The sequence below is a fragment of the Bufo gargarizans genome, chromosome 1, assembly GCF_014858855.1.
Source record: "Bufo gargarizans isolate SCDJY-AF-19 chromosome 1, ASM1485885v1, whole genome shotgun sequence".
NCBI classification, from domain to species: Eukaryota; Metazoa; Chordata; class Amphibia; order Anura; family Bufonidae; genus Bufo; species Bufo gargarizans.
Genome location: NC_058080.1, coordinates 349,025,107 through 349,039,167, shown reverse-complemented (window position 1 = coordinate 349,039,167; position 14,061 = coordinate 349,025,107). Strand labels below are relative to the sequence as shown.

At 45.5% G+C, this 14,061-nt stretch overlaps 1 protein-coding gene across 2 annotated transcripts in view; it reads right to left on the bottom strand.

The window, feature by feature from the left end:
- Positions 1–14,061, bottom strand: part of MAP2K2 (mitogen-activated protein kinase kinase 2) — an 83,976-nt gene that overhangs the window by 37,318 nt on the left and 32,597 nt on the right. For both annotated transcript variants that reach the window (XM_044282612.1, XM_044282604.1), the window contains exon 3: positions 1,772–1,982. In XM_044282612.1, coding sequence (XP_044138547.1) covers positions 1,772–1,982 — 211 coding nt within the window. The remainder of the gene's footprint in view (positions 1–1,771; positions 1,983–14,061) is intronic.

Here is a 14,061-nt window from a genome sequence, read left to right as displayed (position 1 = left end):
AAGAATTGTTGATTTGCATGAAGCTGGAAAGGGTTATAAAAGTATCTCCAAAAGCCTTGCTGTTCATCAGTCCACGGTAAGACAAATTGTCTATAAAATGGACAATAGACAATCACAGTCTGCCTAAACTAATAACACAAAGAATTAAATGTTACCATGTTTTTATTGCACACCATGTAAACATTCACAGTGCAGGTGGAAAAAGTATGTGAACCCTTGGATTTAATAACTGGTTGAACCTCCTTTGGCAGCAATAACTTCAACCAAACGTTTCCTGTAGTTGCAGATCAGACGGCACAACAATCAGGAGTAATTCTTGACCATTCCTCTTTACAGAACTGTTTCAGTTCAGCAATATTCTTGGGATGTGTGGTATGAAATCACTTTGAGGTCATGCCACAGCATCTCAATCGGGTTGAGGTCAGGACTCAATCGGGTTGAGGTCAGTGGGCCACTCCGGAAGGCATATTTTCTTCTGTTTAAGCCATTCTGTTTATTTACTTCTATGCTTTGGGTCGTTGTCCTGTTGCAACACCGATCTTCTGTTGAGCTTCAGCTAGTAGACAGATGGCCCCAAGTTCTCCTGCAAAATGTCTCGATAAACTTGGGAATTAATTTTTCCTTCGATGATAGCAATCTGTCCAGGCCCTGACGCAGCAAAGCAGCCCCAAACCATGATGCCCCCACCACTATACTTCACAGTTGGGATGAGGTTCTGATGTTTGTGTGCTGTGCCTCTTTCTCCACACATAGTGTTGCGTGTTTCTTCCAAACAACTCAACTTTGGTTTCATCTGTCCACACAATATTTTGCCAGTACTGCTGTGGAACATCCAGGTGCTACTGTGCAAACTGTAAACATGCAGAAATGTTTTTTTTTGGACAGCAGTGGCTTCCTCTGTGGTATCCTCCCATGAAATCCATTCTTGTTTAGTGTTTTACGTATCGTAGATTCGCTAACAGGGATGTTAGCATATGCCAGAGACTTTTGTAAGTCTTTAGCTGACACTCTGGGATTCTTCTTCACCTCATTGAGCAGTCTGTGCTGTGCTCTTGCAGTCATCTTTACAGGACGGCCACTCAGAGAGAGTAGCAGCAGTGCTGAACGTTCTCCATTTATAGACAATTTGTCTTACCGTGGACTGATGAACAGCAAGGCTTTTGGAGATACTTTTATAACCCTTTCCAGCTTCATGCAAATCAACAATTCTTAATCATAGGTCTTCTGAGAGCTCTTTTGTGCAAGGCATCATTCACATCAGGGAATGCTTCTTGTGAAAAGCAAACCCAGAACTGGTGTGTGTTTTTTATAGGGCAGGACAGCTGTAACCAACACCTCCAATCTCATCTTATTGATTGGACTAGTTGGCTGACACCTCACTCCAATTAGCTCTTGGAGATGTCATTAGTCTAGGGGTTCACATACTTTTTCCACCTGCACTCTGAATGTTTACATGGTGTGTTCAATAAAAACATGGTAACATTTAATTCTGTGTGTGTTATTCGTTTAAGCAGACTGTCTATCTATTGTTGTGACTTAGATGAAGATCAGATGACATTTTATGACCAATTTGTGCAGAAATCCATATCATTCCAAAGGGTTCACATACTTTTTCTTGCAACTGTACATATACACAGACATGGAAAATTTAAAATATAACTTAAAAAAAAATATGTTAAACATAAAAAATGTGATTTAAACAATAGGTCATTTTCTGATTACACATTTCCTTTAAATGGGAAAAACATCCTTAAATGCACAGTGTCTTTACCTTGCGTGCCATGATGAGTCCAGATGGCCTATGACGAACTTTTGTCACCACACCTCCATTTCCTGCCCCAAGCTCACATATTCGTTCAAAGTCATCATCTTTTAGTTCTCCAACCTTTGCTTTTTGTGTAAGAAACGCTTCTAACCGCTTTTTTTGTTGATCATCTAAATCCAACTCCTCTAATTTTTTTTGGAGATCTACCAGATTTGCCCTACATCAGGATAAAAAAAAAAGGTTACAATTTGAAATTGCAAGCAAATCATCAATATGTCCTCTTACTGTAGGAAAAAAAAAAAAACTGATTCCAGAGGTGACCAAAGGAACAAGCAAAGGGGTTCGCCAGGCTACAGATATTGATGACCTGTCCTCAGGATAAGTCAACATCAGATCAGTGCGAGTCTGACTGACTGAACTCCCCTGTCTGCTGAATCTACCTCACAATAGTACATTATAACCAAACAATTCAAAATATGTCTGAAACAACCAAAGAACACATTTTCACAGTTTGCCATGATTCTTTTGGTATAGTCTCTTTCATAGTTTCTACTGTAGATACATGTCATATACTGTACAGACATCTGTCACCCACACGCTTCCATTGGGGGATAAAACTGTGTTGGATTCCCTTGTATGCAATAGCATAGCAGATTGCATTATTTGAAAGTCAAGTTAAAAAAATGCTTTACCAATTGTATTCTGTTCTAACATATGTAGAACAGGCCCCTGTAGAGTGAATGGAGGCCTTTGTTCCATATGCTAGAACAAACCCTAATCCATATACAATAACTGTTAAAGTAAAAAATTTTTGTAGTGTAGGGATGGTGATAAAGAACATTTTTGTAATATACTTTAGTAAATTTGTACATGTCAGTTACAAAAATAGCTCTGAAGTTTTCCATATTGTCCTTTAGCACTAGCAGCGCTTCTATTTACTGAACTGTGGAGAAGTGCTCCAGGCTAACTGCTGCTGCCCTCACTGCCTCCAAAACTGGCTATATTGTTCCCTGCCTGGCTGCAATCTCTACACCATCAGTGCCGACAGGTGCATTACACAAGAAAAAATAAAATAAAATTGCAGTTAAAGGGGTTGTCCAAGTTATATTTATTGATGACCTGCCCTCAGGATCGGTCATCAATATCATATCGGAGGGGGTCCAACACCCGGCACCCCCTCCGATCAGCTGTTTAACCACTTCAGCCCTGCTAGCTGAAACCCCCTTCATGACCAGAGCACTTTTTACACTTCGGCACTACACTCCTTTCACCGTTTATCGCTCGGTCATGCAACTTACCACCCAAATGAATTTTACCTCCTTTTCTTCTCACTAATAGAGCTTTCATTTGGTGGTATTTTATTGCTGCTGACATTTTAACTTTTTTTGTTATTAATCAAAATGTAACGATTTTTTTTGCAAAAAAATGACATTTTTCACTTTCAGCTGTAAAATTTTGCAAAAAAAACGACATCCATATATAAATTTTTCGCCAAATTTATTGTTCTACATGTCTTTGATAAAAAAAAAAAATGGTTTGGGTAAAAGTTATAGCGTTTACACACTATGTACACAAATGTGAATTTCCGCTTTTTGAAGCAGCTCTGACTTTCTGAGCACCTGTCATGATTCCTGAGGTTCTACAATGCCCAAGCAGTAGAAAAACCCCACAAATGACCCCATTTCGGAAAGTAGACACCCTAAGGTATTCGCTGATGGGCATAGTGAGTTCATAGAACTTTTTATTTTTTGTCACAAGTTAGCGGAAAATGATGATGATTTTTTATTTTTATTTTTTTCTTACAAAGTCTCATATTCCACTAACTTGCGACAAAAAATAAAAAATTCTAGGAACTCACCATGCCCCTCACAGAATACCTTGGGGTGTCTTCTTTCCAAAATGGGGTCACTTGTGGGGTAGTTATACTGCCCTGGCAATTTAGAGGCCCAAATGTGTGAGAAGAACTTTGCAATCAAAATGTGTAAAAAAAAATGACTGGTGAAATCCGAAAGGTGCACTTTGGAATATGTGCCCCTTTGCCCACCTTGGCAGCAAAAAAGTGTCACACATCTGGTATCGGCGTACTCAGGAGAAGTTGGGGAATGTGTTTTGGGGTGTCATTTTACATATACCCATGCTGGGTGAGAGAAATATCTTGGCAAGAGACAACAACTTTTCCCATTTTTTTATACAAAGTTGGCATTTGACCAAGATATGTTTCTCACCCAGCATGGGTATATGTAAAATGACACCCCAAAACACATTCCCCAACTTCTCCTGAGTACGGCGATACCAGATGTGTCACACTTTTTTGCAGCCTAGATGCGCAAAGGTGCCCAAATTCCTTTTAGGAGGGCATTTTTAGACATTTGGATCCCAGACTTCTTCTCACGCTTTAGGGCCCCTAAAAAGCCAGGGCAGTATAAATACCCCACATGTGACCCCACATTGGAAAGAAGACACCCCAAGGTATCCAATGAGGGGCCTGGCAAGTTCATAGAATTTTTTTTTTTTTCACGTAAGTTAGCGGAAATCGATTTTTTTTTTTGATTGTTTTTTCTCACAAAGTCTCACTTTCCGCTAACTTAGGACAAAAATGTAAATCTTTCATGGACTCAATATGCCCCTCAGCAAATACCTTGGGGTGTCTTCTTTCCAAAATGGGGTCAGTTGTGGGGTGTTTGTACTGCCCTGGCATTTGAGGGTCTCCGCAATCATTACATGTATGGCCAGCATTAGGAGTTTCTGCTATTCTCCTTATATTGAGCATACAGGTAATGAGATTTTTTTTTCTGTTCAGCCTCTGGGCTGAAAGAAAAAAAATGAACGGCCCAGATTTCTTCATTCGCATCGATCAATGTGGATGAAAAAATTTCTGCCAAAAAAAAAAAGAGAGGGGAAAGGAGTCTGCCAGGACATAGGAGCTCCGCCCTACATCCATACCCACTTAGCTCGTATGCCCTGGCAAACCAGATTTCTCCATTCACATCAATCGATGTGGATGAATAAATCATTGCCGGGATTTATTTATTTTTCTATATATACACAGTGTTTGCCAAAGCATAGGAACGCCGCCGCCTCCTCCTCAGCTCGTATGCCTCGGCAAACGTATCTGTTACTGCAGAGGAGAAAATCTCGTCTTGCAGCGCCGCATACACTGACTTGCGTGTAATCTGACAGCAGCGCAATAATTTTATTAACTTTGCAACAGAACATATAAACTTTAACTTTTTTAACTGAACATTAACCTTTTTGCTTACTGGTGTTTTTTTATTGTTTTTTTTACCTTTATAGAACAAACCTCTCCTTCCCCATGGGTCAATGTGCAAAGCGCAAATCGCCCAAAGATGTGGCAAAGTGCGTTATGCACTTTGTCCCATGTGAAAGGAGACGTTTGCAGCAGCTGTGTGAGTGAATGGGCCCTAATAGCCCTGTGTGCCTGTCCTGGTGAGATGATCCCTATGCTAATAGTGTACCTGTGAGTGGTACTTCCGGAAACACTCTCCAAAGCATAGAGCAGGGTGGTCAGGACAGTCAGGACAGAAATAGCGGGTGTCACGCCTTATTCCACTCCTGCTACAGACACAACATCTTTTTCGGGGTGACTGTTGGGTTGAGGTACCAGGAACGACATTGGGGAAATGTCGCTCGTGTAGACGGCTAACTACACTGGTGGATGGGGCCACGGAACCTCCTGGGTACAGGAGGTTCTCGATGATCTCTTCCTGAAATTTGAGGAAGGATCCAGTTCTCCCAGCCTTACTGTAGAGAACAAAACTATTATACAGAGCCAATTGAATTAAATATACAGACACCTTCTTATACCAGCGTCTGGTTCTGCGGGAAACTAAATACGGAGACAACATCTGGTCATTGAAGTCCACCCCTCCCATGTGAAGGTTATAGTCGTGGACTGAGAGGGGCTTTTCAATGACACGGGTTGCTCGCTCAATTTGTATTGTCGTGTCTGCATGAATGGAGGAGAGCATGTAAACGTCACACTTGTCTCTCCATTTCACCACGAGCAGTTCTTCGTTACACAAGGCAGTCCTCTGCCCCCTTGCAAGACGGGTGGTAACGAGCCGTTGGGGGAAGCCCGCGCGACTAGTTCGCGCGGTACCACAGGCGCCAATCCGTTCTAGAAACAAATGCCTAAAGAGGGCCACACTTGTGTAAAAATTGTCCACATAAAGATGGTACCCCTTGCCAAATAAGGGTGACACCAAGTCCCAAACTGTCTTCCCACTGCTCCCCAGGTAGTCAGGGCAACCGACCGACTCCAGGGCCTGATCTTTCCCCTCATAGATCCGATATTTGTGGGTATAGCCTGTGGCCCTTTCACAGAGCTTATACAATTTGACCCCATACCGGGCGCGCTTGCTTGGGATGTATTGTTTGAAGCCAATGCGCCGGGTAAAATGTATCAGGGACTCGTCTACGCAGATGTTTTGCTCTGGGGTATACAAATCTGCAAATTTCTGGTTGAAATGGTCTATGAGGGGCCGAATTTTGTGGAGCCAGTCAAAAGCAGGGTGGCCTCTGGGACGGGGGGCGGTGTTGTCACTAAAGTGCAGGAAACGCAGGATGGCCTCAAAACGTGCCCTGGACATAGCAGCAGAGAACATGGGCATGTGATGAATTGGGTTTGTGGACCAATATGACCGCAATTCATGCTTTTTTGTCAGGCCCAGAAAAGTTTTAAATTTCGGAAACTTGGACTGGTTTCCACCGGAAAGGCTGGGCATAAAAGCTTCCCGGGTTAGCGGTGATAAATTGTGTGGCATACCTGTTTGTTTCGGCCACAACTATGTCTAAGAGCTCAGCAGTCTAGAACAGCTCAAAAAATCCCAGGGCCGAACCGATCTGAGCTGTCTCAACCCGAACTCCAGACTGGGCAGTGAAAGGGAAAACTACTGGTGCGGCTGAAGTTGGGGACTGCCAATCAGGGTTTGCCAGCACCTCAGGGATTCTAGGGGCTCTACGGGCACGTCTTTGCGGTGGCTGCAACGGGGTCACTACTGCACATGCCACCGTACCAGCTTCAACTGCCCTTCTGGTGCTCGCTACTTCACCAGGTTGTACGGCAGTGCTGGTACTAGGTCCAGGGAGGGCTGGGCTGCTGGTGTATGCCTCACCACGTAATCCGACAGCACCAGCCCCACTCTGCTGCTCTTGAAGCGGATCCTGCGCAACCTGTGGTCCATCGACACGGGGCCGGGTACGTCTGGTGGTATCAGGGACCTCAGCCTCCTCGTCCGAACTTTGGGTCAGAGAGCCACTGCTTTCTACAGGTTCCTATTCTGACCCGCTGGATTCATCAGATGAGGGTTCCCACTTCTCATCCGACTGGGTCAGAAGCCTGTAGGCCTCTTCAGAAGAATACCCCCTGTTTGACATTTTGGGCAACTAAATTTAGGGGTATTCCCTGAGACTACCCAAGAAAAAAAAAAGCAAGCCTGTCTTACAAAGGGGAGGCTAGCGAAGTACCGGAGGCCGCTGCGGTTGATGAAAAATATCAAAACTGATTTTTTTTTATCGCCGCAGTGCGTGTAAAGTGATTGTGCAGTGATCAAAACAATTTATTTTTTATTTTTTGTCACTGCGGTGGGGCGGGCGTGGGTAAACGCACGTGTGGGCGACCGATCAGGCCTGATCGGGCAAACACTGCGTTTTGGGTGGAGGGAGAACTAAAGTGACACTAATACAATTATAGATCTGACCGTGATCAGTTTTGATCACTTCCAGATACTATAAAAGTACAAATGTTGATTAGCGATACGCTAATCAGCGAATAACGGACTGCGGTGCGGTGGGCTGGGCGCTAACTACCTAACCAAGGGGCCTAAACTACAGGTCCTTCTCAAAAAATTAGCATATTGTGATAAAGTTCATTATTTTCTGTAATGTACTGATAAACATTAGACTTTAATATATTTTATATTCATTACACACCAACTGAAGTAGTTCAAGCCTTTTATTGTTTAAATATTGATGATTTTGGCATACAGCTCATGAAAACCCAAATTTCCTATCTCAAAAAATTAGCATATTTCATCCGACCAATAAAAGAAAAGTGTTTTTAATACAAAAAAAGTCAACCTTCAAATAATTATGTTCAGTTATGCACTCAATACTTGGTCGGGAATCCTTTTGCAGAAATGACTGCTTCAATGCGGCGTGGCATGGAGGCAATCAGCCTGTGGCACTGCTGAGGTGTTATGGAGGCCCAGGATGCTTCGATAGCGGCCTTAAGCTCATCCAGAGTGTTGGGTCTTGCGTCTCTCAACTTTCTCTTCCCAATATCCCACAGATTCTCTATGGGGTTCAGGTCAGGAGAGTTGGCAGGCCAATTGAGCACAGTAATACCATGGTCAGTAAACCATTTACCAGTGGTTTTGGCACTGTGAGCAGGTGCCAGGTCGTGCTGAAAAATGAAATCTTCATCTCCATAAAGCTTTTCAGCAGATGGAAGCATGAAGTGCTCCAAAATCTCCTGATAGCTAGCTGCATTGACCCTGCCCTTGATAAAACACAGTGGACCAACACCAGCAGCTGACATGGCACCCCAGACCATCACTGACTGTGGGTACTTGACACTGGACTTCAGGCATTTTGGCATTTCCCTCTCCCCAGTCTTCCTCCAGATTCTGGCACCTTGATTTCCGAATGACATGCAACAGTCCAGTGCTGCTTCTCTGTAGCCCAGGTCAGGCGCTTCTGCCGCTGTTTCTGGTTCAAAAGTGGCTTGACCTGGGGAATGCGGCACCTGTAGCCCATTTCCTGCACACGCCTGTACACGGTGGCTCTGGATGTTTCTACTCCAGACTCAGTCTACTGCTTCCGCAGGTCCCCTAAGGTCTGGAATCGGTCCTTCTCCACAATCTTCCTCAGGGTCCGGTCACCTCTTCTCGTTGTGCAGCGTTTTCTGCCACACTTTCATTCCCACAGACTTCCCACTGAGGTGCCTTGATACAGCACTCTGGGAACAGCCTATTCGTTCAGAAATGTCTTTCTGTGTCTTACCCTCTTGCTTGAGGGTGTCAATGATGGCCTTCTGGACAGCAGTCAGGTCGGCAGTCTTACCCATGATTGCGGTTTTGAGTAATGAACCAGGCTGGGAGTTTTTAAAAGCCTCAGGAATCTTTTGCAGGTGTTTAGAGTTAATTAGTTGATTCAGATGATTAGGTTAATAGCTCGTTTAGAGAATCTTTTCATGATATGCTAATTTTTTGAGATAGGAATTTTGGGTTTTCATGAGCTGTATGCCAAAATCATCAATATTAAAACAATAAAAGGCTTGAACTACTTCAGTTGGTGTGTAATGAATCTAAAATATATGAAAGTCTAATGTTTATCAGTACATTACAGAAAATAATGAACTTTATCACAATATGCTAATTTTTTGAGAATGACCTGTATACCTAAAACCTAACGGTCAATACCAGTGAAAAAAAAAAAAAAAGTGACAGTTTACACTGATCACTTTTTTCCTTTCACTAGTGATTGACAAAGGGGTGATCAAAGGGTTAATTGGGGTTCAGGGGGGTGATCTGGGGCTAAAGTGTGCTGTTTGGTGTACTCACTGTGTAGCCTGCTCCTCTGCTGGATCCAACCGACGAAAAGAACCAGCAGAGGAGCAGGCAGCCATATAACAGATCATATTTACAAATATGATCTGTTATCTGGCTCTGTGATTGGATTTTTTTGAAAATCATCAGCTTGCCAGCCACGATCATTGGCTGGCAAGCTGATGACGAAATGGTCCTCTTCGAAATGCCGGCCCGTCTCGCGAGATGACGCGTATATGCGTCGTTGTGCGCAGCACTGCCGCCTCCGGACCGCACATCTGCGTTAGGCGGTCCGGAGGCGGTTAAAGAGGAGACTCGCACGGTGTCAGCTCTGCCTCCTCTTCACTGTTTACCTTCCAGCCTGTTGCATCTGCAGTGGTGAGCAGGTGTAATTACACCCAAGCCTTCCCATTCATTTCAATAGGAAGGCTTGGGTGTAATTACACCTGCTCACCACTGCAGATGCAACGGCTAGAAGGTAAACAGTGAAGAGGAGGCATCGATGACACCGCGCACGCCTTCTCTTCAAACAGCTGATCGGAGGGGGTGCCGGGTGTCGGACCCCCTCCGATCTGATATTGATGACCTATCCTGGGGATAGGTCATCAATAAATATAACTTGGACAACCCCTTTAAAGGGGTTGTCCGGATTCTTAGCTGAACCCGGACATACTTATTTAAAATATAACTTTTAATGTACTCTAGAAGTAACAGATTAAAAAGACTCACTAAACGGTAAAGACATACAGACACTGAAAGGGCCAACTTAATGGTACCGTGCTGGTTTAGATAAAAAATTCTGCTCCATCAGTGAAGACGCGAACAGTCTTACCAGACCCTTGGTAGATGGGTGAGGTTCATTGATGACAGGAAACACTGGGTGTATGCCAGGCGGGAAAGAGGTGCTTCTGCTGTGTAGTCGGGTAGATCAGACAGTAGGAATGGTCCTATATAACCCTATCAAGGTGAAGGGGCTATAATGCTACTACCTGTCTACACAGAGCACTCGCCTTGGAAAAGGCGAACCTGTCCGGTAGCCTGTCCCTATAGTGGACCTGTATCCTAGAGCTACAAAGAATATACCGGAGATAGATGGATGATGATACTTCCAGTGGTCTCCCGACGTGGCACGTTTCTGTCCGTGACTTCTTCAGGGGAACGACTGCAGGAGGTAACAGTGTAGCCGCAGGTTTCTGACCTAAGGCTAATTGGACACTGGGGAAAAGGAACAAGCTGTAAAGGCCTGTATTCTGCTTAACCCAGGATGGGATGCAGTGTGGCGCAGGAGGGGTAGTCCTGTGCAAGACGGTCTGGGGGATATAGTAATCCCAAACACATGGAACCCTTATAGTTGGGGGTAACAGTATAGTAGACCAGCCGCAATTGTGTGCCTCAGTAGTGAGTTTAAATGGACCCGCTCCATCTCCGTCGCCCCTCCCTCCCAGTGATGTAATCGACGCGCGACGCCACCCAGGAGCGCCGCCGTCCGCCCGGTCACGTGACCCAAGCACCAGGAAAACCTGAAGCTAGTCACCGCACACAGTGCAGAGGGAGGACGCAGCCAGTGACGCCATACGCCGGCGACACCATGTGGGAAGGGCGGGATCGCGGCAGGGGGTGGGCGGGAAAATGGTGATCACTCAGCCAATATTTAAGTGGTCTGGTGATCACATGGGATGCAAAGTTTATGCGTCTCCTTGGTAACTTAGAAGATAACAATGAAGCCTAGAAACGGCTAGTGGCATTTGATGCAGAGTTGACTGGTGCAGAACGGGATGCAGATAATGCTAGAGATCTTGTTAGCTGGGCCACACGAAGTCAGATATATATGTGGGGGTGCGCTTGTATAGTGAACAGGGATACCAAGTAGGATTAACTAGGGATCTCTGTAAGGATGCACTATATGGCGCAACCCCAGTACAGCATGGTCTGTAGTCAAATAACTGCACCAACCCCAGGGGAATTGTGCCTAGAGTGGCACATGTATATATTCAGACATATATGCAAATACAGGAGGGGCGAGGGGAAGGTTTTGCACTATGTGCATGTGCACTGCGCACAGGCGATTTGGAGGGCATAGCCATCAGTGCACGTGCAAGTGCGACACACCTCCCCAAGGGACCATCAGGGAAAGCACGATTATAGACCCGGCATTATGATAGATGTAAATGTCGTGTGTCTCTCTCCCCCCCCCCCCCCAATGACCTAGAAAATCTTCAGATCTCCTCACACCACTCCAATTGCACAGAGTCCATGACCACCGCAATTTCCTCCCTCGCCAATGACCCCCAAATCGTCATCAAACCGGCTGACAAGACCTACGAGATCTTGGAAAGGGACCCCACTGACGTATACAAACGTGAACTAAAATCCATCCTTGATGAGGCCAAAGGCTCCAGAGTCATCTCGATGGATGAGTACGCGTTTCTATTACCTCAATTCCCCCGTAGATCCACATTCTACTGTCTCCCCAAGGTTCACAAGGGGACATCCCCTTTAAGAGGGAGGCCAATAGTGTCAGGGGTAGACAATTTGAATCAAAATCTGGGGATCTACATCGACCGTGTCCTAGCGCCTTTTGTCTCTACGTTACCGTCTCATCTCAGGGATACTACAGACCTCCTCAAACAATTGGAGGGTCTATGCCTTGAGAATGAATGCTTGTTATCAAGCACTGACGTAGAGGCCTTATATTCCTCTATACTACACCAGTTAGGATTGGCGGCAGTTGAGTTTTTCCTGAAATCAAGATGTGTCAATACCGCGCCCACAGCCAATTCATCATCCGGATCCTGGAATTTACCCTCAACAGGAATTTTTTCTCCTTTGATAACAAAATCTACCACCAGCTCAGGGGTACCGCGATAGGGAGCCCATGTGCCCCGTTGTACGCCAATTTATTCCTGCGCTGGTGGGAGGAGACCCTGGTATTCGGGGAAAGGAATCCGGATGATCTATCCAGAATTGGGCTGTGGGCGCGTTATATTGATGACATTTTCATCACCTGGAATGGCAGCCCCTCTCGTTTTGAGTCGTTCGTGTCCCGAACGGCAGTCACAAATGCGGTAGGCGTGTTGACTGCAAACATATCTTGACCACTAAAACCTTCACTAGATCGGTCACGGGCAAGACGTATTCCATTCCACACTTCATTAACTGTAAATCCAGAGGTGTGAAATACCGCATCCTATGTGAGTGTGGTTTGGAGTAAGTCGGCAAAACCATAAGGGAATTTCGGAGGAGGATTGGTGAGCACATGGGAGATGTCACACATAAGAGGGACACCCCTGTGTCCAAACATGTGCACACCAATCATAATGGCAAGGCCCGGTTAAAGTTCATGGGCATCAACCTTGTGAAACCCCCACCTGTCACTACCAGAGCTTTGAGACGTTCTGACAGCTCTGTGTCTCCACCCCTGTGATGATGTCACTTAGAGCTTGGAGGTGTTCTCACTGTTCTGTTTCTCCGCCCCTGTGATGAGGTCTTTACTCCCATCTGTTCCTCCAGCGTTTGATTTCCCTGCCTTTAAATCACCCCTCCTCCTATTGCAGGGCGTGGATTATATTTCTCATTTCAGTTGTAGCTCTGGCTTGAGCATCTTCACTTGTAAGCTATCAGTTCACTGGACCTGTGTTCTGCTGCAGCAAGCACTCCGGATATTGCCAGCTGTCCTTGGATCCATCTTCTCTGCGGCTGCAGCTCCTTCAGCTAAGTGTGCAGACATTGTTGTGTACCTGGTTATTTTCTGACTGGATCTGAGGTGGCCACGGTTCCCTCCATATACTGAGTAGGGCACCGGTGGCCGTGCCCCTTCCACTATTGTAGGGGTTACAGTGGTCATCAGTCTTAGGTACGCGGGCATGCCTCGTTCCACCATTTGGATCCGGGCATGTGCTTTAGCAGCATAGGGAGAGCTTTGAGGGTCTGACAGGGGTCACCCTTTCTCTTCCCTAGTTTGGGTCCGGTCAGTAGCTCTTTTTACTGTGTATGCTCTTGTTACTCTCAAACAGCCGTGACACCACCAAGAGGGGGGGACTGGGATAAGAGCCTACTCCAATGTGAAGCACGCTGGATTTTTAATCTGAAAACTGCAGCACCAGTCGGCATGAACGAAAGGCTAAACTTTGCCTGCTTCCTTTAAACAAAGGGGGGGAAAAAGAAACTGACATTTACATCCATCATAATGCCGGGTTTATAATCGTGCTTTCCCTGATGGTCCCCTGGGGAGGTGTGTCGCACTTGCACGTGCACTGATGGCTATGCCCTCCAAATCGCCTGTGCGCAGTGCACATAGTGCAAAACCTTCCCCTCGCCCCTCCTGTATTTGCATATATGTCTGAGTCTGAATATATACATGTGCCACTCTGGGCACAATTCCCCTGGGGTTGGTGCAGTTATTTGACTACAGACCATGCTATACTGGGGTTGCGCCATATAGTGCATCCTCACAGAGATCCCTAGTTAATCCTACTTGGTATCCCTGTTCACTATACAAGCGCACCCCCACATATATATCTGACTTCGTGTGGCCCAGCTAACAAGATCTCTAGCATTATCTGCATCCCGTTCTGCACCAGTCAACTCTGCATCAAATGCCACTAGCCGTTTCTAGGCTTCATTGTTATCTTCTAAGTTACCAAGGAGACGCATAAACTTTGCATCCCATGTGATCACCAGACCACTTAAATATTGGCTGAGTGATCACCATTTTCCCGCCCACCACTG